Source organism: Brassica oleracea, chromosome C6, assembly GCF_000695525.1.
Source record: "Brassica oleracea var. oleracea cultivar TO1000 chromosome C6, BOL, whole genome shotgun sequence".
NCBI lineage: Eukaryota > Viridiplantae > Streptophyta > Magnoliopsida > Brassicales > Brassicaceae > Brassica > Brassica oleracea.
The window spans coordinates 36,989,183-37,007,174 of NC_027753.1; the positions used below are offsets into that span (position 1 = coordinate 36,989,183).

At 40.3% G+C, this 17,992-nt stretch overlaps 6 protein-coding genes across 10 annotated transcripts; 2 read left to right on the plus strand and 4 right to left on the minus strand.

Annotated features, from left to right (window-relative positions):
• Positions 1 to 118: 118 nt before the first annotated feature.
• Positions 119 to 1,653, plus strand: LOC106299881. Its single transcript, XM_013735897.1, has 2 exons — positions 119 to 488; positions 689 to 1,653. Exons 1-2 carry the CDS (start codon positions 183 to 185, stop codon positions 1,472 to 1,474), a joined length of 1,092 nt encoding a protein of 363 aa, XP_013591351.1. The 5' UTR covers positions 119 to 182; the 3' UTR covers positions 1,475 to 1,653.
• On the minus strand, positions 1,602 to 5,744 carry LOC106299879 (chaperone protein ClpB1). The gene is made up of 5 exons (XM_013735895.1): positions 5,634 to 5,744; positions 4,381 to 5,541; positions 2,948 to 3,752; positions 2,206 to 2,683; positions 1,602 to 2,121 (listed from the first exon to the last, which is right to left on the minus strand). The coding sequence occupies exons 2-5, from the start codon at positions 5,528 to 5,530 to the stop codon at positions 1,819 to 1,821; spliced, it is 2,736 nt and encodes a 911-aa protein (XP_013591349.1). The 5' UTR covers positions 5,531 to 5,541; positions 5,634 to 5,744; the 3' UTR covers positions 1,602 to 1,818.
• A 351-nt stretch (positions 5,745 to 6,095) lies between these two features.
• LOC106299882 (probable choline kinase 2) lies at positions 6,096 to 8,188 on the plus strand. Of its 2 annotated transcripts, none has more exons than XM_013735899.1 (8): positions 6,096 to 6,174; positions 6,374 to 6,742; positions 6,822 to 6,943; positions 7,012 to 7,207; positions 7,311 to 7,428; positions 7,525 to 7,572; positions 7,653 to 7,756; positions 7,853 to 8,145. In XM_013735899.1, exons 2-8 carry the CDS (start codon positions 6,389 to 6,391, stop codon positions 7,949 to 7,951), a joined length of 1,041 nt encoding a protein of 346 aa, XP_013591353.1. In that variant the 5' UTR covers positions 6,096 to 6,174; positions 6,374 to 6,388; the 3' UTR covers positions 7,952 to 8,145. The 2 variants fall into 2 exon arrangements, with proteins under 2 accessions (XP_013591353.1, XP_013591352.1); XM_013735898.1 differs by lacking the exon at positions 6,096 to 6,174 and adding an exon at positions 6,187 to 6,246 and having other exon boundaries at positions 7,853 to 8,188.
• A 40-nt stretch (positions 8,189 to 8,228) lies between these two features.
• On the minus strand, positions 8,229 to 12,481 carry LOC106299880 (probable serine/threonine-protein kinase At1g54610). Its single transcript, XM_013735896.1, has 9 exons — positions 11,908 to 12,481; positions 11,037 to 11,321; positions 10,629 to 10,952; positions 10,311 to 10,538; positions 10,101 to 10,198; positions 9,897 to 9,987; positions 9,310 to 9,795; positions 8,634 to 8,760; positions 8,229 to 8,476 (listed from the first exon to the last, which is right to left on the minus strand). The coding sequence occupies exons 1-9, from the start codon at positions 12,283 to 12,285 to the stop codon at positions 8,415 to 8,417; spliced, it is 2,079 nt and encodes a 692-aa protein (XP_013591350.1). The 5' UTR covers positions 12,286 to 12,481; the 3' UTR covers positions 8,229 to 8,414.
• Positions 12,482 to 13,813: 1,332 nt separating this feature from the next.
• LOC106296293 (dolichol phosphate-mannose biosynthesis regulatory protein) lies at positions 13,814 to 17,132 on the minus strand. 4 transcript variants are annotated; one of them, XM_013732394.1, is made up of 3 exons: positions 17,023 to 17,132; positions 14,106 to 14,211; positions 13,814 to 13,989 (listed from the first exon to the last, which is right to left on the minus strand). In XM_013732394.1, exons 2-3 carry the CDS (start codon positions 14,193 to 14,195, stop codon positions 13,837 to 13,839), a joined length of 243 nt encoding a protein of 80 aa, XP_013587848.1. In that variant the 5' UTR covers positions 14,196 to 14,211; positions 17,023 to 17,132; the 3' UTR covers positions 13,814 to 13,836. The 4 variants fall into 4 exon arrangements, with proteins under 4 accessions (XP_013587848.1, XP_013587850.1, XP_013587851.1 ...); XM_013732396.1 differs by lacking the exon at positions 17,023 to 17,132 and adding an exon at positions 14,405 to 14,579; XM_013732397.1 differs by lacking the exon at positions 17,023 to 17,132 and adding an exon at positions 14,472 to 14,564.
• On the minus strand, positions 14,493 to 17,016 carry LOC106296291. The gene has a single exon (XM_013732393.1). It carries the CDS (start codon positions 16,901 to 16,903, stop codon positions 14,516 to 14,518), a length of 2,388 nt encoding a protein of 795 aa, XP_013587847.1. The 5' UTR covers positions 16,904 to 17,016; the 3' UTR covers positions 14,493 to 14,515.
• Positions 17,133 to 17,992: the final 860 nt, after the last annotated feature.

Consider the following 17,992-nt stretch of genomic DNA (forward strand, 5'->3'; position numbering starts at 1 on the left):
TAAACGAACCTAAATGTTGTGCCCAAGTTTTCATCTTTAGATTTGATTAAGAAATGTCCTATGGGCTTTAAAACTTGGCCCATTAAGGATTTAGGAATTTAAAAATGCGCTCCTTCCTTTTCTATGTTGTCGTTGACTTTAGTTTCTACTTCACTGTCTCCGATCATCTCTCCGCTTCTGCAATGTCGACTGGATCACCGACCAAACCACCTCGGAACAGTCTTCTTCTTCCTTCAGTTCTAGTCATCCTTGTCGGAGTAATCACTGCGTTGACTTATCGGTCAATAATAAAACCTCCTCCGCCGAAGCTATGTGGCTCCCCTGGAGGTCCACCGATCACAGCACCGCGGATTAAGCTCCGAGACGGGAGGTACTTAGCGTACAAAGAGCACGGAGTTCCAAGAGACGAAGCTCGCCGCAAAGTCATCTTCATCCACGGATCCGATTGTTGTCGACACGACGCCGTTTACGCCACTCGCCTCGCTCCGGTACTTATCGTAACTACCAATTAGTATTTATATCGATTTCTAGAAAATTAGGGTTCATAACAGTTTCAACAAAATTAGGGTTAATATCAATTTCTAAAAAAATAGAGTTAATTATCAATTTCTGGAAAAAAATAGAGTTCAAATCATTTTCTAGAAAATTAGGATTTATATCAATTTATTTGATGAATGTCGTTTTCTAGGGTTTAATTGAGGAACTTGGCTTGTATTTGGTTTCGTTTGACCGACCCGGTTACGGAGAGAGCGACCCGGATCCGAACCGGACCCCAAAGAGCTTGGCTTTAGACGTTGAAGAGCTTGCTGATCATTTGAATCTTGGAGCCAAGTTCTACGTTATAGGTTACTCAATGGGAGGACAAGCAACATGGGGATGTCTTAAGTACATCCCTCACCGGCTAGCCGGAGCGACGCTCGTCGCTCCGGTTGTTAACTACTGGTGGAAGAGCTTGCCTTTGAATGTTTCCACTCAAGGTTACAGCTTGCAGCCAAAGAGAGATCAGTGGGCGGTTCGCGTCGCTCACTATGCTCCTTGGCTTATCCACTGGTGGAACACGCAAAGATGGTTCCCCGGTTCGAGTGTTGCGAACCGAGACGGTTCTAGCTTCTCGCAGCCGGATAAAGATATCGTTTTGAAGCTGGGTTCTTCGAGGAAACCGCATTTGGCGGAAGTGAGGCCGCAAGGGTTGCATGAGAGTATTAACCGTGACATGATTGTTGGGTTTGGGAGTTGGGAGTTTGATCCTATTGAGCTCCAGGACCCGTTCTTGAACACCGACCAAGGCTCTGTTCATCTGTGGCATGGGGATGATGACATGTTAGTGCCTGTGATACCGCAACGTTACATTGCTGAAAAGCTTCCGTGGCTTCACTATCATGAGGTTCCGGGAAGTGGTCACTTCTTTCACTACAATGAAGGCGTGGTTGATGACATTGTAATGACGCTCTTCAAAACCGATACTGAGAATTGATGAACCACCCCAGTGGTCTTAAAAATGAAATGTTTGTATTTTCTTGTATTTGTAAGACCACGTAATAAAAGTGTTTACAGTTACACACCATTTTGTTTGCTTTTATCGTCTACAAAAGAAGCCAAAATCAAAACAGAACATGAGTCCTTACTGACTCTCAAAGCTTTGATCACAGCTTAGAAAACATAGTACAAGTAGACTTTTTACATCTTCACACCATTTAGACTTTTTAAGAGTCCACCAAAAACTAAAGCAGAACATGAGTCTCTTCCAACTTTACAAGGATCAAGTAAAACAACAACTCAAAAGAACAACATTGCATGCTCTTTAAAGGTTAAAAGATTTTAGTCCTCAACCATCTCTTCGTCATCATCTATTTCCTCAATCCTCATCTTCTTCACCGCCTGAGCTGCATCACTTTTCTTTGGCCCATTAGCTATATGGATCAACACATCCGACTTCTTCCCTGTTGTAGCATTCACCAACCCTCCATTCTTCTCAACACGGTACACAAGATCAGATCCACCACTGCCTGCATCTATATAAACAGTTGAGTTCTCATCAATCTCCTCACGCACAACCATCTTTGACAACTCCGTCACCACCTTCTTCTCCATCCATCTCCTTATTGGCCTAGCACCATACACCTAACCATACAACACAATAAAAAAATTCAGCCAACGGACCATTCCAAACTAAAGAAGTTAAAGTGCTTGATAAACATTACTTACAGGATCATAACTCTCCGCCAGAATATAGTCCAAAGCAGCATCAGTAACTGCCAAAGCCACACCTCTCTCAGCAAGCCTGACAGCAACTTCCTTCATCTGAAGCCTCGCCACTTTCCTCAACTGCTCATGCGAAAGAGGATCGAACACCACGATCTCGTCAAGCCTGTTCAGCAGCTCCGGTCTGAAATGCCTTCTCACCTCCTGCATCACACATTCTCTAGCCACTTGCATAGACACTTTACCAGTCAGCCCCGAGAGAAGATGCTCTGCGCCGAGGTTCGACGTCATGATTATCACCGAGTTCCTGAAATCAACCGTCCTCCCTTGACCATCCGTCAATCTACCATCGTCCAACACTTGGAGCAACGTGTTGAAAACAGCAACGTGTGCTTTCTCCACTTCATCAAAGAGTATTACACAGTAAGGTCGCCTCCTTACAGCTTCAGTTAGCTGTCCTCCTTCCTCATGACCAACATAGCTGATGAGAAAGAACACAACCATGTAAGTAAGCAGACAAAACATAACTAAAAACGAATTTTATATTAATAATCAGTTGTCCAAAAAAACATATTAATAGTCTCATTTTTTTTAAAGAAGATAAAAGAACACAACCATGCAAGAAAACAGACAAAAAGATAATTAAAAACGAATTTTATATTAATAATATCAGATTTTTAAAAAAATATTAATAATGTCAAAAAAAATTTAAATGATATTTTTTATATATTGTGTTGTTACTTACCCAGGTGGTGCACCGATTAAGCGAGAGACAGAGTGTTGTTCCATATACTCGGACATATCAATCCGAACCAAGAGGTTCTCATCATCAAACAGCTGCTCAGCAAGAGCCTTAGCTAGCTCAGTCTTACCAACACCGGTCGGACCAAGAAACAAGAACGAACCAGTCGGCTGTTGCGGCCTTCCAAGCCCCGCCCTCGACCTCAAAATAGCCTCAGCAACCGCACTCACCGCTTGGTCTTGCCCCACAACTCTCTTGTGCAACCTATCAGCAAGACCAATCAACCTCTCCTTCTCGTTCTGACCCAGCCTCGTCACCGGAATCCCAGTCCACCGGCTCACAACCTCAGCTATATGTTCAGGCCCCACATTCTCGGTGAGCATCATATTCTCATCAGAGGTTCCTTCGAGCTGAGCTATCGCAGACTCCACTTCTTGAATCGCTCCGTATCTCAAGTCAGCAGCTCTCGCGAGATCGTATCTACGCTCTGCCTCCTGCAAGGCGAACATGAGCTCTTCTCTCTTTTGCTTCAGCCTCCTGATCTCGTCGATCCTCTCTTTCTCCTTCCTGTACTTCATCGTCAGAGGCTGAAGCTTGTCCCTCAAGTCATCGAGCTCTTTCCTCACCTCCACAAGGCGAGCTTTGCTGGCCTTGTCTTTCTCCCTCTCCAAGGCATGTAGCTCAATCTCCAGCTGCATCCTCTTCCTTTCAAGGTTGTCAATCTCTTCAGGTTGACTATCAAGCTGGACTCTCACATTGGCACAAGCCTCGTCCACCAAATCAATAGCTTTATCCGGTAAATGCCGACCTAATTAAACCACAAAACATGTCAAGAACAAGAACATAACTATATCAAAACAACAACATTGGGGGTGATTGGTAGTTGCTGTAGGTAGGTGCTGTCGACAGCCTTATTTATTTCTAAAGCACCAAATTCAGAGCAATCAAACTTTAAATTTTTTTTTGAAGTCACAACTCTAGAAATAACCTACAGCTGTACAAGTGCTCTGCTGAGCCAAATATCCAAAGCAAATTTTTAGTGCTTTCATAAAATTCTACAGCAATAAAATTTAAAATTTAAAGCCACAGCAAAAAAATCTACAGATTTTTTTCTACAGCAAAAATTTTAAAACTACAGCCATTACCAATCGGACCCATTGTCTTAGTATTAAGAGTCCAAATGTTATTATAATAATAAAAAAATGTCTTTGTTACTATACCCCAATTAATAGTAAAAAAAAATTATATATCTATATGTTTTTGTTAGTAAAACTCTATATTAATAGTCAAAAATCCTATGTTTTTGTTATTACCGCAATTAATAGTAAAAAAACTCTATATCTATATGTTCATACATGTTTTTGTTGTTACTATTAGGACTATTTGTTACAATTAAGATTCACAAGATCGATCGGACCTAAGAATCTTTAACGTACCAGTGATGTAACGAGCAGAGAGCTGAGCAGCATTGATAAGAGCTCTGTCCTGGATCCGAACACCATGATGTCCCTCGTACTTCTCCTTAAGCCCTCTCAAAATACTAATAGTATCAACCACACTCGGCTCAGCCACATACACCTGCTGAAACCTTCTCTCAAAGGCAGCGTCTTTCTCAACGTACTTCCTATACTCCTCAAGCGTCGTGGCGCCAATACAACGCAGCTGACCTCTAGCCAACATCGGCTTAAACAGATTCGCAGCGTCCATCGACCCTTCGGTCTTCCCAGCTCCCAAAACCAAATGAATCTCATCTATAAACAGAATCACTTTCCCTTCAGCTTCCTCGACTTCTTTCAACACAGCTTTTAGTCTTTCCTCGAACTCTCCTCTGTACTTAGCGCCAGCGACCAACGCGCCCATGTCCAAGGATATTAATCTCACGTCGGTGAGACTGTTGGGGACGTCTCCTTTGACGATCCGTTGAGCTAAGCCTTCAACGACAGCTGTTTTCCCGACACCTGGCTCTCCGATTAGGACAGGGTTGTTCTTGGTTCTCCTCGAGAGGATCCTCACGACTCTTCTAATCTCCTCGTCGCGACCGATGACAGGATCAAGCTTCCCCGCTTCTTCGACCAAGTCTCTTCCGTAAGTCTTCAACGCTTGAAAGTTTGTATCCCCCGAAGCGCTCTCAACTTTCTTTCCTTGCTTCCCACGCAACTTCTCAACTTCGGATTTCACCTTCGCCGCTGCGACCCCAACTTCTTTTAAAAGATCTTTGATCTGAGAGTCTTCGAGGAGGCCTATGACAAGCTGGTCCACGGCTAAGTGTGTGTCGCCACGCGACTTCTGAGCTGCTTGAGCGCGGCGTATCGCTTTGATGAGGCTTGAGCTAGCTGGAACGTCGTCTGGTGGAGGGGACTGCGAGGGGAGTTTCTTTAAAGCTTGGTTGATCACCCTTTCTGCTGACTGAGCTGCGTTTTCTCCGCCGGCGCTGGAGATAGATTGAGGGAAGATACCTGAAGGGTCGGAGATCAAAGCGCCGGCTAAGTGCAGGGGAGTGATCTGTGCGTGTCCTGCGTTCACGGCTAGCTCGTGAGCTGCTGCGATAGTCTCGTTTGTCTTGTGTGTGAACTTCTCTGGATTCATCTTGTAAGTTTCTGAACAGTAAACAAAAAACCTCAGAATCTTGAATACTCTAGCAAGAAAGAACAAGAATCACCAAAAAGTTAGTCTCTATAGCTTATTTTACCTTACAGATATGAAAAGTATGGAGCTTCTTGTTTCTCTGTTTTAGAAAGCTTTGTGAATTTTTTTGCGAGGAAGCAAAGAGGCAGGAGATGTATGTTTTAAAAGGAAAGGAGATCTATCTGGAAAGATAGAGACTACTTCTCTTACTTGAGAACTAGAAGTTACTAGAGAACTCTTGAGAAGAGAGAGTTATGCCAGATAGATGCCACGTGGAATTTCGTTATTATTGGACTTTCTAAAACTATTGTGCAACAAATAGGAACCTTCCGTAAATACAAGGACTTAAATGATATTTTTCTGAAGTTAAAGAGATACAGAGAGTGTGACAGGTAGACGCCACGTGGAACTTCGTTATTATAGGACCTTCTGAAAAGTATGTGCGAGAATAGAAACCTTCCATGAGTACAAGGACTTAAATAAAAAAATTAGAAGCTCAGATAAAACTATACGTTATTTGCTAAAACAGTCCTTTTATTTCCTTGTTTACACCGGATCTTGCCTTGATCCTGATTCTATCCTCTGCATCTTCCTCTTTCTCAAACGTAAGCGTTTCCTTTCTTCTCCATCACTTGTGTTGTTGTGTAATGATAGATCTTCCTGCGAAGAAACTTAGTGTAATGATAGATTTTGATTGTTCGTACAGTTTTAGATTTAAAGTCGCAAACTTTACGAAAACAGAGCTTGTTTGCATGTGGCTCTGTAGCTAAAGATCGAGTCTTTTGTTTTGATCTCTGCACACAGGAACTAGATACTACGATGGGTGCTAACGAAACGAATGTGGAGAGCAAAGAGTACCGTCTCTCTCGAGAAGTGAAGGAAGCTCTACAAGCTATAGCGTCTGAGTGGGAAGACGTGATCGATTCCAAGGCGCTGCAAGTGATTCCTCTGAAAGGTGCGATGACCAACGAGGTGTTTCAGATCAAGTGGCCCACTAGGGAAAGTGGGCCTTCTCGTAAGGTTCTCGTTAGGATTTACGGTGAAGGCGTTGGGATTTTCTTTGACCGTGAGGATGAGATCAGGACGTTTGAGTTCATGTCGAAGCATGGTCATGGGCCTTTGTTGTTGGCTCGGTTTGGTAATGGTCGTATCGAAGAGTTTCTCCATGCACGGGTATTTAAGTTATTTTGAATGTCTTTGCACTTACTTACACCCATGTTTTGGTTGTAACTTTTTGTGTGTGTGTTTTCAGACACTATCTGCTTCTGATTTGCGTGATCCTGTGATATCTGGTCGGATAGCGACTAGGATGAAGGAGTTTCACGGTCTTGACATGCCTGGTGTGAAGAAGGCTTTGCTTTGGGACAGGCTACGGTATGTTTCCTTTGTTTTTTTCTACTTTACTTATTATATAGTTGATTCTTGGGTCTTTGTGGATTCAGAAAATGGCTGGTTGCATGCAAGAGACTGGCTTCACCTGAAGAAGCCAAGTCATTTCGTCTCGATGTTATGGAGATGGAAATTACTTTGCTTGAGAAGTCTCTGTTTAAGAGTGATGAAAAGATTGGGTTTTGCCACAATGATTTGCAGTATGGGAACATAATGATGGATGAGGAAACCAAAGCAATAACCATCATTGTGAGGTTTCATTATTTGGTTTATTTAGATATCTTGATCTTCTTTTGTGTGGCATTAGTAGAATGTGGATCTTAACTCATCTTACCAAAAAAAAAAAAAACAGGATTATGAATATTCTTGCTACAATCCAGTGGCTTATGACATTGCCAATCACTTCTGCGAGATGGCTGCTGATTACCACACTGACACACCTCACATCATGGATTACAGTAAATACCCTGGTAAGTCACTGTTTCATGTAATCTTCTCTTTATTTTTTTTGATATGGTAGAAGACTGATCGTTTATGTTATTAAAATGTGTGTCAAATACGTATAGGTGTGGAGGAGCGTAAACGATTTGTGAAAACATATATGAGTCCTTCAGGTGATTATTTTATCACACTCTCCCTGTCTGTCTATGAGCTTCAGCATTCTCTATTGTATTTGTTCTATTAAACTCTTCAGGTGAAGTAGAGCCCAGTGATACAATGGTCAAAAAACTCCTTGAAGATGTTGAGAAATATACACTTGCTAGTCATCTAACTTGGGGTTTATGGGGAATCATATCGGTATTATCTACAGTCACCTTCTCTCATACCTGCACATTTGTATATGTTTATATATTTATATGGCTTTGATCTTGATTTTTGGCTAAAACTTTGTAGGAACATGTGAATGAAATCGACTTCGACTACATGGAGTACGCAAGACAAAGGCTTAACCAGTATTGGTTAACAAAGCAGAGGCTCATTGGTAATCCTTGAGGGCTTCAAAAATTAGTAAACTTCTATGGACGCAATTCAAGGAGAGCAGTAATGGTGGTAAAGAGGTATACATAATACAACGATATCTACCAGCTTAGAACAATAAAAAAAATGTAACGTTCTGTTTCATTTTCTTATAAGAAGTTAAGTGTAAGGCTGAGTACAATTTGATTAGTTTCAGATGAAATTTTCTCATCTGGTATGCAATTAAAAATAAAACACAAAGCTGTTTACATACATATATATATATATATATATATATATATATGCATAGAGATAGTGCTTAAGTAATAATTTAGGAACTGAGATCTATACATCAGTGCCTTTGAATCATACACAATTGAATTGGCTCTCAAAAGGTGTAGCTTATACCGTAAAAATTAAATAAAAACAACAAAATGCTGTATGGCCTTTTTCTCCATCTTGATTGACAATCACAGGTTCTTGGAGCTCTGTTCTCCATCTACTTGTGAGCCTTGTGATGGCCATAGAAGTTTACAACCATTTCACTTCCCCTGTATTTATCTGCAAGTTCAAAAAACCAAGACACGTACTCAGTATTGGACGAGTCGAGAAAACAATAATGTTTTATCACAAAAAGCTGCAAAGGTACCGTTTGTAAAAGATAAGAAGAGCCGAGACACAATGAAGGATAGTCAGTTAAAGCTAGTCTTAACTTTACCTTTCTGGAACCACGGTTTTCGAACTAGCTTGCTGATGCGGCGCTCGTGCCATTCCACTAGTCCATCAACTCCATTAGATTGAGACAGCAAAGGGCCCGAGAATTCAATCTTGTCCCCATCATCACCCTGTCAAAATCTTGAGTTATCAGCATCATTGAGCATGCTTTTCTATGAACTCAAAAAAGGAGACAAACCAAATCATGCCTACTTTCTTTCTCTCTCCCATCTGGACTCTAGCTAAAAGCGTGGAGAGAGAAAGAACAAAAGAATACTTAAACAGCTGAGCAAACATGATTTGTATACAACGGTAAACTAGTCCTTCATTTCTACTTTTCTGAGTCGCATATCCCATTTTACACCATTTCTTATACATAATGTATGTAATCACCAAAATATATTAGAGCAGTAATGCAATCATATCTCAAATTACTTCATTTTGTTTCTAAAACACCGAATCGGTTTTGACAATGGGGATTACAGCATAAGAGCAAGTAGTTTCACTTGAAAGAATGTATGGCACAGAGCATGCTTGGTCTCTATCTATTATGTCTATCAAAAGCACTAAACGGCCATGGGAACAATGCAAACAACGAAAAATTCTATACGGAATTTAAGATATATCAAAGAAGAAACTAGAAGGGTGCTCTTAGAGCTTCTTATAATCTATGGACGTACCAAATTATTACCCTTCTTTGTTGCCATTTTATCTCTCTGTCCCAATGACTGTTCTTGTGAGTGATACTCGTCAGATGCACCAAAAGAATCTGGACGTTCAAGTTGTCTCCACTGCTTCAGCATAGAACGTTTCACTGCCTCGTATGACTCCTGGCCTCGAGAATCTGTCTTGTCTTCACGTTTGTCATCATTTTTACTCTCATTTCTCTTAGGTTCGACGGGAGAACGTCCAGAACTATTAGGAAGGTGACCTCTTGAAAGAGAACGATTATATACCCTAACGCATGCTTCATCTTTTTCTCGTTTCGCCCAAGCAAAACTGCTTGATTTACAAACTTGTAACGGCCCTGAGAAAGGTACATCACCTTGGGATGCATTTTTCACATGGGAAGCTTCGTCTTTCTTAGGATCTAACTGGGTTTGCAGCTTCCCACAGAACTTGGCATCACTTTCAATCGAAATAGGAACTAAATGACCAACTCTTTCCTGCAAATACATGAAAAAATAGCATATTTGAGTTTCTTGCACGAGGAACATAGTGTCAGTGATGCAGATAACAGGTAGACAAGAGAGTAAGTAGAAAGTACCTCAGCTGGTGCCAATTTATTGAATGAAAGGGCCTTCCGTGATGGCTTCCTCGCTTCTACACCACGTCTTCCATTCCCGCTAATCTTTTTCCTGAAAATCAAACATGAAGTAGGACGATGTTACAAATGCTTCCAAGATAATGAAAGGCCAATCAAAATGGTGGACTGGTATTTTTCTATCAGATAGTGTAAGAAATTTTTAACCTTGTTGCTTCTGTCCGATGCTTTGTATCTATCTCCTTGCAAGGCGGATACATTGGCAAGCTTGAGGGATCACAAGCAAAAGGCTCTGTAGTAAAATACTGGGGGGAAAAAAAACGCAATGTCTTCATTAGTACAAGATAAGCAAAATGTAGCAATGTGGTTCGTTCCCAAGCTTGATACGTTAACTGATTCAATGGATATAAGGGTTACCTCAGAAACAAGGGCACTGGAGGCAGTACCGCGTTTTAGGGGATCTATAGAAAGAAGAGTTTCTATCAGACTGATTTCAATCTCAGACAAATCTTTCAAGGTTTCCCGGAGACAGCTGTCATAGTTTTGCTGTGGCTTGAAAAGCATTGCATGAGGAAGTTTGGATTTTTTCCAGTATTCTGCTGGTGGAGATCCACACAGTTTGAATATTTTGTGCAGCTGTTCAACCTGTTCCATACAATTTAAAGTTCATTTTTCACCAAAAGGTCCAATATCATAAATAACAGATTAATAGGAGACAATGCTATGCGGTCTTACCTCAGTTCTTCCCCGGAGAATAGGTTTCCCAAGAAGCAACTCAGCGAAAACACAACCAACACTCCACAAATCAACAGCTGATCCATAGTCTGTTGCCCCAAGCAAAAGCTCAGGTGGACGGTACCACAGAGTGACAACTCGACTGGTAAGTGGTTTCTTCTTATGCCCTGAAGAGTTGCTGAAGTTGGCTAACCCAAAATCAGCCACTTTTAGTATTCCTTCATTACTCAACAAAAGATTGGAACCCTTTATGTCCCGATGCATCACACCTCGAGAGTGACAATGATCAAGCCCAGACAACAGCTGCTTCATGTAACACTTAATCTGCATTTATGATACAACCAAAACACATAAGAAAAAACTCCCATCAACTGATAATGATTCTTCCACTATAAAAACTAAACAAACCTGTGGCGTAGTGAATTTGATGTCAGGGGAAGCAAGAAGACCAGTGAGATCATGCTCCATATACTCAAACACGAGCTGTATGGTGCAAGATAGTTTGGAAGTAATCAAACCTTCCAGCTTGATAACGTTGGGATGATTGAGTTTTCTGAGTATCAAAATCTCTCTTGCCATAAACTTCACACTCTCTGGCTCGAAATTGTCGAACCTCACTTTCTTCAATGCCACAATCCTCCCAGTTTCAGTCTCTACCGCACGGAACACGCTACTATAAGTCCCTTGTCCAATCTACAGACATCAAACTAAACTCAATTAGTTTCACTACTTCCTTCCTCGACCAAACAACATTTCAATAATAATAATAATAACCAACGTTCTATGCAGCAAATTGGATATAGCCGAAACAAATTTTTTTTTTTTAAATCGGTTTATACTACTCAAATCGTTTTTAAACCATTTTAAATTAATTAAAATTAGTCGAAGTTGATCTAAATTAGTCTAAATTTATTAAATTAATTAATAATATTAGTGCAAATCAACAAATTTGTCTTTTCTGAACACAATCCACAAATTTGTCTAGTTTAATTTTTTATTTGTAAATTTTCTAATTTGTCAAAATAATTTTATAATTAAACTCAAATCACATTAAAAATATCTAATGTAAATGTAAAATATATAAAAATAAATCAATAATTTGATAACTTCTAAATCTCATATAATCCACCTAATCACTAGTCCTCCAGTGAACACACATTGTTACTACCTAACCATTCTCTTAAACATCGATAATAATAACCTTGAATTAAACAGATCCCTCCCTTCGAACCAATGACCTCTTACATGTAATCTAAAGTTTTAGCCACACAATACGAACCTTCTCGAGCTTTTCGAAAGCGTCAGATCGAAGTGGGACCCAGCCATGGATAGCTTCACCAGCCACGTTGCTCAGCCACGCAGGCCAGCCGGCAGCGACCTGCTCCGCTTCAATGTATTTGCTGATGCTACCGAGACGGAAACTCAGCGAGTCGCTACCACGTCCCGACTCGCCCAACTCGCTCCCGAGCTCACTCTTCTGGCTCCTCTTCCAGCTCCTACTCCTCCACGACGCGAGCTTCTTGAGAATCGGGCGAGGCGGATCCTCGATCACCACCCGACCCGATCCGGAGCACTCGTTCTCGTTCTCCTTGAAGGCGCCCGAGTGATCGATCGCCGGCGTCACGGAGACCGTCTGCTTCGAGTTAACGCAGCCCATTTTTTTGTAACGGAATTGCGAATTCTTCTCGTGCCACCTACCAATCACCGCACGCCAGCTAAGTCTCAAACTGGATCGGTCTGCGTAATCGGATCCGGGTTGGAGTGAATCTCCTGAGAGAGTGGTGAATCTCTTTGAGGTTTCGTATTTTTATAATGAGAGAGGAAGAGAGAATGTTTTTGGCGTATTACGGAAGACGACAGTACATTTAAAAAAAAAACAGTTTAAGATTTTAAAATACAGAAGAATGCATGCATTTATTAATTTCTGGTCCAATAAATCGAATCTACACCTTCCGATTTTGAAATTCTATTTTAGCAATATAGTTAATGACAGCTTTTTGGTTCAAATGAATAGTAGACTACACAAATGTGGAAGAATATTATTTTTTAAAAAGGAAATGTTATATTAAATCGTGTGGAAAAAATAAGAAAAATATATATTGGATGTATGTATTAATTTTTTGGTTGAATGAATAGTAGACTCCACAAATGTGGAAGAGTATTATTTTAAGAAGAATTATTATTAAACAGAATGGAAATTAATATATTGTTTGTTTGGTTGAAATGAATAGTAGACTACACATGTGTGGTTAAAGAGGAAATATCATCTAAAAAAAAAAAAAAAAAAAAAAAAGAGGAAATATCATTAAACCGTGTGGAATATAATAGAGAAATGGAAAGGAAATTATCTATAGGCTTGTATTGTATGTATTAATGTTTGGTCTATAGTCAGTACACGCGAATGGCTATTATTTATTTTTTTGAAAAAATGCATTCATAAATTACTGCAAGCCCACTCGAATGGCTATTATTGAATTATCAAATTGTACGAAGGTGACTTGAAATGATATATGTCTGTAAGCACTAAGTAGCATATGACTAATAAGATTTACAAAGCTATAAACTATGATTAAGTTTCCATATGATAAGTCAAAACAAATTCATTACAGAGACATATCATAATTGCAAAGAGAACCACACTTATGTCTCTAATGCTTTGCCAGCTCTTAGACTATGATGACTACTACTATTTATCATAATTTATTTTTCTCCAAATTCAAAATACAGATTTATATTTTATATTTTAAACAACGTCCACATGTAACTTTATTATTTATCATCAAATTTATACCTAAAAAAAAAACCGAAAAAATACTAGTAGAATCCAAAAGAAAAGTCGGCAACTTCCAACTGCAGAAACGACCAAAAAACAAAGAAAACAGTAGTCACATCTATTTCAAAATCGCTATGATTCAAAAGAAACCAAACTCGAATCCAAATCATTATTATCTTCTGAAAATTGATATTTAGTTGAGTTCTTGGTGAGCCTAAAGTCCATCATAGCATACTGATATTAATGATGATCAGATTAATAAGAGAATTTATTCGCAAAAAAAACACTTATTAAAGTTAATATGCTACGTATTCAACTTTAGGACATAGTCTCGTACGGTTCAACTACATTATTTAAAGTTCAGGCAGATTTAAACCACTGAAAAGACCAAAAGGTTCAAAACTAAGTAGGCACAAAAGAACCAAGAAAAAAAAATCAAGCCTTCTTCTTTTTGGACTTGAGCATGACCATTCCAATGAATACGGAGAGAAGAGAGAGGAGAGTTACGCCAGAGAAGACAGGTACGAGGATGGCATAGTCTTGGGGCAAGAAGTACTTGTGGATGAAGTGATCACTATCTACAAATGGCTGTTGCAAAGGAAAATTTTAACATGTGAGCTTCTTCCTCGTAATATCCAAAACATTCGTTGACAGTTAGTACATCAAAATACAAGCGCAAATTGGAGGATGAGATAGTCACTTACCAGGATGATGACCCAGAAAGTATAGTAGGTGAATATGGATAAGCTGATTGAAGATAATAGAAGCCCGACTGCTCGATCCGCTAGCTCCATTTGTCACGTTCAAAACCTGTCAGAAGGATTCAAGAAGCATAAGCCTTGGGAAAAAAACAGTCAGAAGTGACGAAAATTCTATCTGTTGAACGCCGTGGAAACAATTTCACCTAGCATTTTCCACAAGCGCAGCTAATGCCACGGTTCTAGACTCTGAGAGTATTCAAACTGTGCAACTGTACACAGCCGAAGGACAATAATAACCGGACCTTAGATTTTTCTAGACGTCAGATACACGGAGCTCAACAAACATCTCTAAAACGAGTCAGAGTTGACCTAGGAAGATATCAGCAACGAGTGGTGTAGTGGAGAGAAAGTAATCATCTCCACGCTCCAAAATCAATAGCTTGAAGTGATATTTGACCTAAGTAAAGGTCTTTCAGGTGTTGCTTACACAGCCCTATTCTCCTTCCGTTTAAGCTCGAAGGAACGCAAACAGAAAATCCAGTTTTCCAACCGGGAAACTTCTGTCTTTCCATTGCATGTAGAGTGTAAACAGCAGCTGCAGCCATAGAGCAACCAGATACAAAGCAACTGCAAGGCCTTGATTCGCTCACTATTCGAGCTAAAGACAACAAACACGAACCACTATTGAAAATGCCGTACGTTAGATGTTCATCCCTGTCAAACGCTGGAGAATCTAGTTTCTCATATTGTATCTCCTCTTCTATATCTTCAGCAGAGGGTATCGTGCTGAGTTCTTCATCAAGGCGTCTCTCTATTTCATTTTCATGTATTCGATATTTCGACGCCAAAGTCCGGATGCATGACTTTCTGACCTGGTTGTCGATAAGAGCTTTCATCTCATCAAAGTTACTACATCCTCCATACCATATCACCCATCGCCGGACAAGTCCTGAGAACCAATCAATTATCTGGGCAGTATCTTGCAATATAAGCATAGAGTTCGCACGAGCATAACCCTCAGCAGTTACTAATCCATAGCGAAAAAGACGCCTTCTTATAGCATTGGTAGGAGCAACAACATCACCAAAGAAAACAGGTTTATCATGAGGGTCTGGACATGGCAATAGCGCTTCTACTTTAGCTGTCTCTGAAGAAACATATGCCGCAGCATTAGTTTGGAACTTGCTATACGCGTCTCTTAGTTCTTGAGGAATCGTGGGTTCAACAATATGCTTGGACAAGATAAACTCCTCGCTTCTATCTGCGGAGGTTCTCAGCACGTCCTCCATCCATATCCTAAGCAAGACCTTATACCAATGATCTGTTTCCATGCCGGGCTTTCTGTGGGAAGATATCTGGCTCAAGGTAGAGTTACTATCCGCCAAGCCTCTGATCTCTGACTCCTTGACCTTCTTCAATCCGTGTCCTAACCATTTCTTTCCAATTCTAACTGTTCCCAAGGTCCACGCCTCTTCTTTCTGCAATGCAAAGAGTCTAACCTTCTCCTTTAACTTGTGAACAGCTTTCACAGCGGGGCTCTCCCTCACATTCTTCCTCACCAACGTACCCAAAACACGAAGCCCACTGGTCGTTTCACACGGCGACGGGTCTGTTTCATCTGTGACGTCCAAATGCAGTGAGTTCCGCAAGAAATCTACAGCTTCAGATCTGATATCAACCGCAACTTTCTCCGGTCCAGACACAGAGAAAAATATCTCATCCATAAATCTGCAACAATAAACTCTGACAGCAACGTCCTTCTCCGGATCACTTTTCAAATCTTCCTCTCCGGCCTTCCTCCTGAACCAGGACCGAAGTTTTGAGCCTAGGCCACCTTCCTCAGTCTGTGCATCGCGATCAAGAGCCTCATGCCTCATTGAGATCCTATAAAACTCATGATCAAATCGATCAAGATACACGTTCATCAACACACGGGACAACACTCCTTCTTGAGGAAGACCATGGCCCTTGGGAAACCCTCCAAACTCTAAATTAAGCACCCGGGCTTCAAACATAGAACGCAGTAAGACGCTTAAGCTACAATCTTCTACCTTTTCCTCCATCACAGAGAGCAAGCTCTCGAAAACAGAATCATCCACTTTTTTGCTCAAGCTCAAAGCGAAACACCAGTCAGAACGAGACATACTGTTGCTGATATACTTCAACGCAGACCCACGTCCCCTTCCACTTCGACAACTATGAGAAATCTTCGAAAAGTAAGGACTGAAAACGACTTCCAAGACTATTCTAACAGCTTCTTGAACAACTTTCAAAGGTAAACTAGGCAAGACGAGAACCTCCTTCGTTTTATCTCTAGCCACAAGCGAGAACGTATTGGAAGCTACATCAAACACACCGCTAGATAACTCTTCCGCCATAGAATCAAACGCAAACGCAACAGTCCCATCTGATTCTGTTACGGGAACGTTGGAGTTAAGTCTGATACAATCATAAGCGTCTCGAAGAGTCTCGGGCCTTGCAATCACCTTCTTCAACAGGTCATGAAACTTCCCATCACTGTATTGCTCTTTGACTCTTTTCTTTAAACGAAGCTCAAGAGATCGTTTTAGCTCCATACGGCTTCTTGGTTTGGGATCATCAACGTGAGGAGAAGATTCCTCTACGAGAGATGCTAATTCCCCAGCTAGCGAGAATATTCCGGTTTGCTTACTATCCGTTTCTGCATTCGAGTGTGTGGAGGATACTGAGCGACTCCACAGGCGCCGCGAAATCAGGGTTTCGAGATTGAAACGACGCAACGATTGCAAAACTAGGTTTCGGTTCCTAAACACGAGGTACATTCCGATTCTCAATCTAGAACTATGCGATTGACTAAACCGGAACAATCAGGTTCAACAATCTCACGGTTTAACTTTTGAGGTACATTTGAGATCGACACAGAGGATGGAAGGGAACTTACGTTTAGAGACGAAAGCGCGGCGAGAGAGATAGATAAGAGAGGAAGCGGCGCGCGGCGAAACACTGGAGATGGAGGAGAAGAGAGTATTGCGGGAAGAGTGAGGAAAGGAAAGGACTATTTGTTAAATAATATACAATATTTTGTATTATTCTTCGAAATTACATTATGAGTCCTTTAATTGCAGAATGTTCCTTGTTTTGGACATGTGTTTGCGAAATTACATTAATGACCCTCTTGCACTTATGATTTGCCATCAATTACTCATCTTTCGTTCTTAAGAAAATTATTTTAAAGGTAGTGATATGTGTATGTGGTGGTGTTAACATTTGAGACAATTTTCATTTAATAATATTTTGATTATCAATTAAAAGGACTGATCAGGTGTCCAAGATTCGCCATCATCTACTTGTTAGATTGTTTATCAATTTCCCCCTGTCAACTGACAATTTCTATTAATATAGATGCTTTGCTAATTCATGCGTTGGTTATATATTCCCCCACCCATACAAAAAACAAAAATACAAGACTATGAACCTATTTCCCGAACTTCACACTTTCTTTATGCTGAACATCAAAACCAACCCAAAATTGCAAGAATCCAAAACCCTGGTTTACTCTGATTATGATATGAAAAACAGTTGGACTAGACTTGGGTGGATATTTTACTATCAACAGGCCCGGTCTTGAGCAGATACTCAAGAAACATTGGTATGGGGCCTATAATTTTATACACTTGAAAGCTTACAATTTATACTGTTTTTTTTGTAACAAATGTAAGAATGGATCCTAATCAAATTGCAACATAATAAAACCTTGAATATTTTTTTCATTAGTCTATAATATAAAAAGAGTAAATAGATAATTTCTAGGATTGATAAACTTTTGCAATCTTGAAAATATTGTAAATTCACTTTTAATTTCGTAACTAAAATTTTTATTGTCATTTTGGGCCCATATTTTTGGTTTCGCA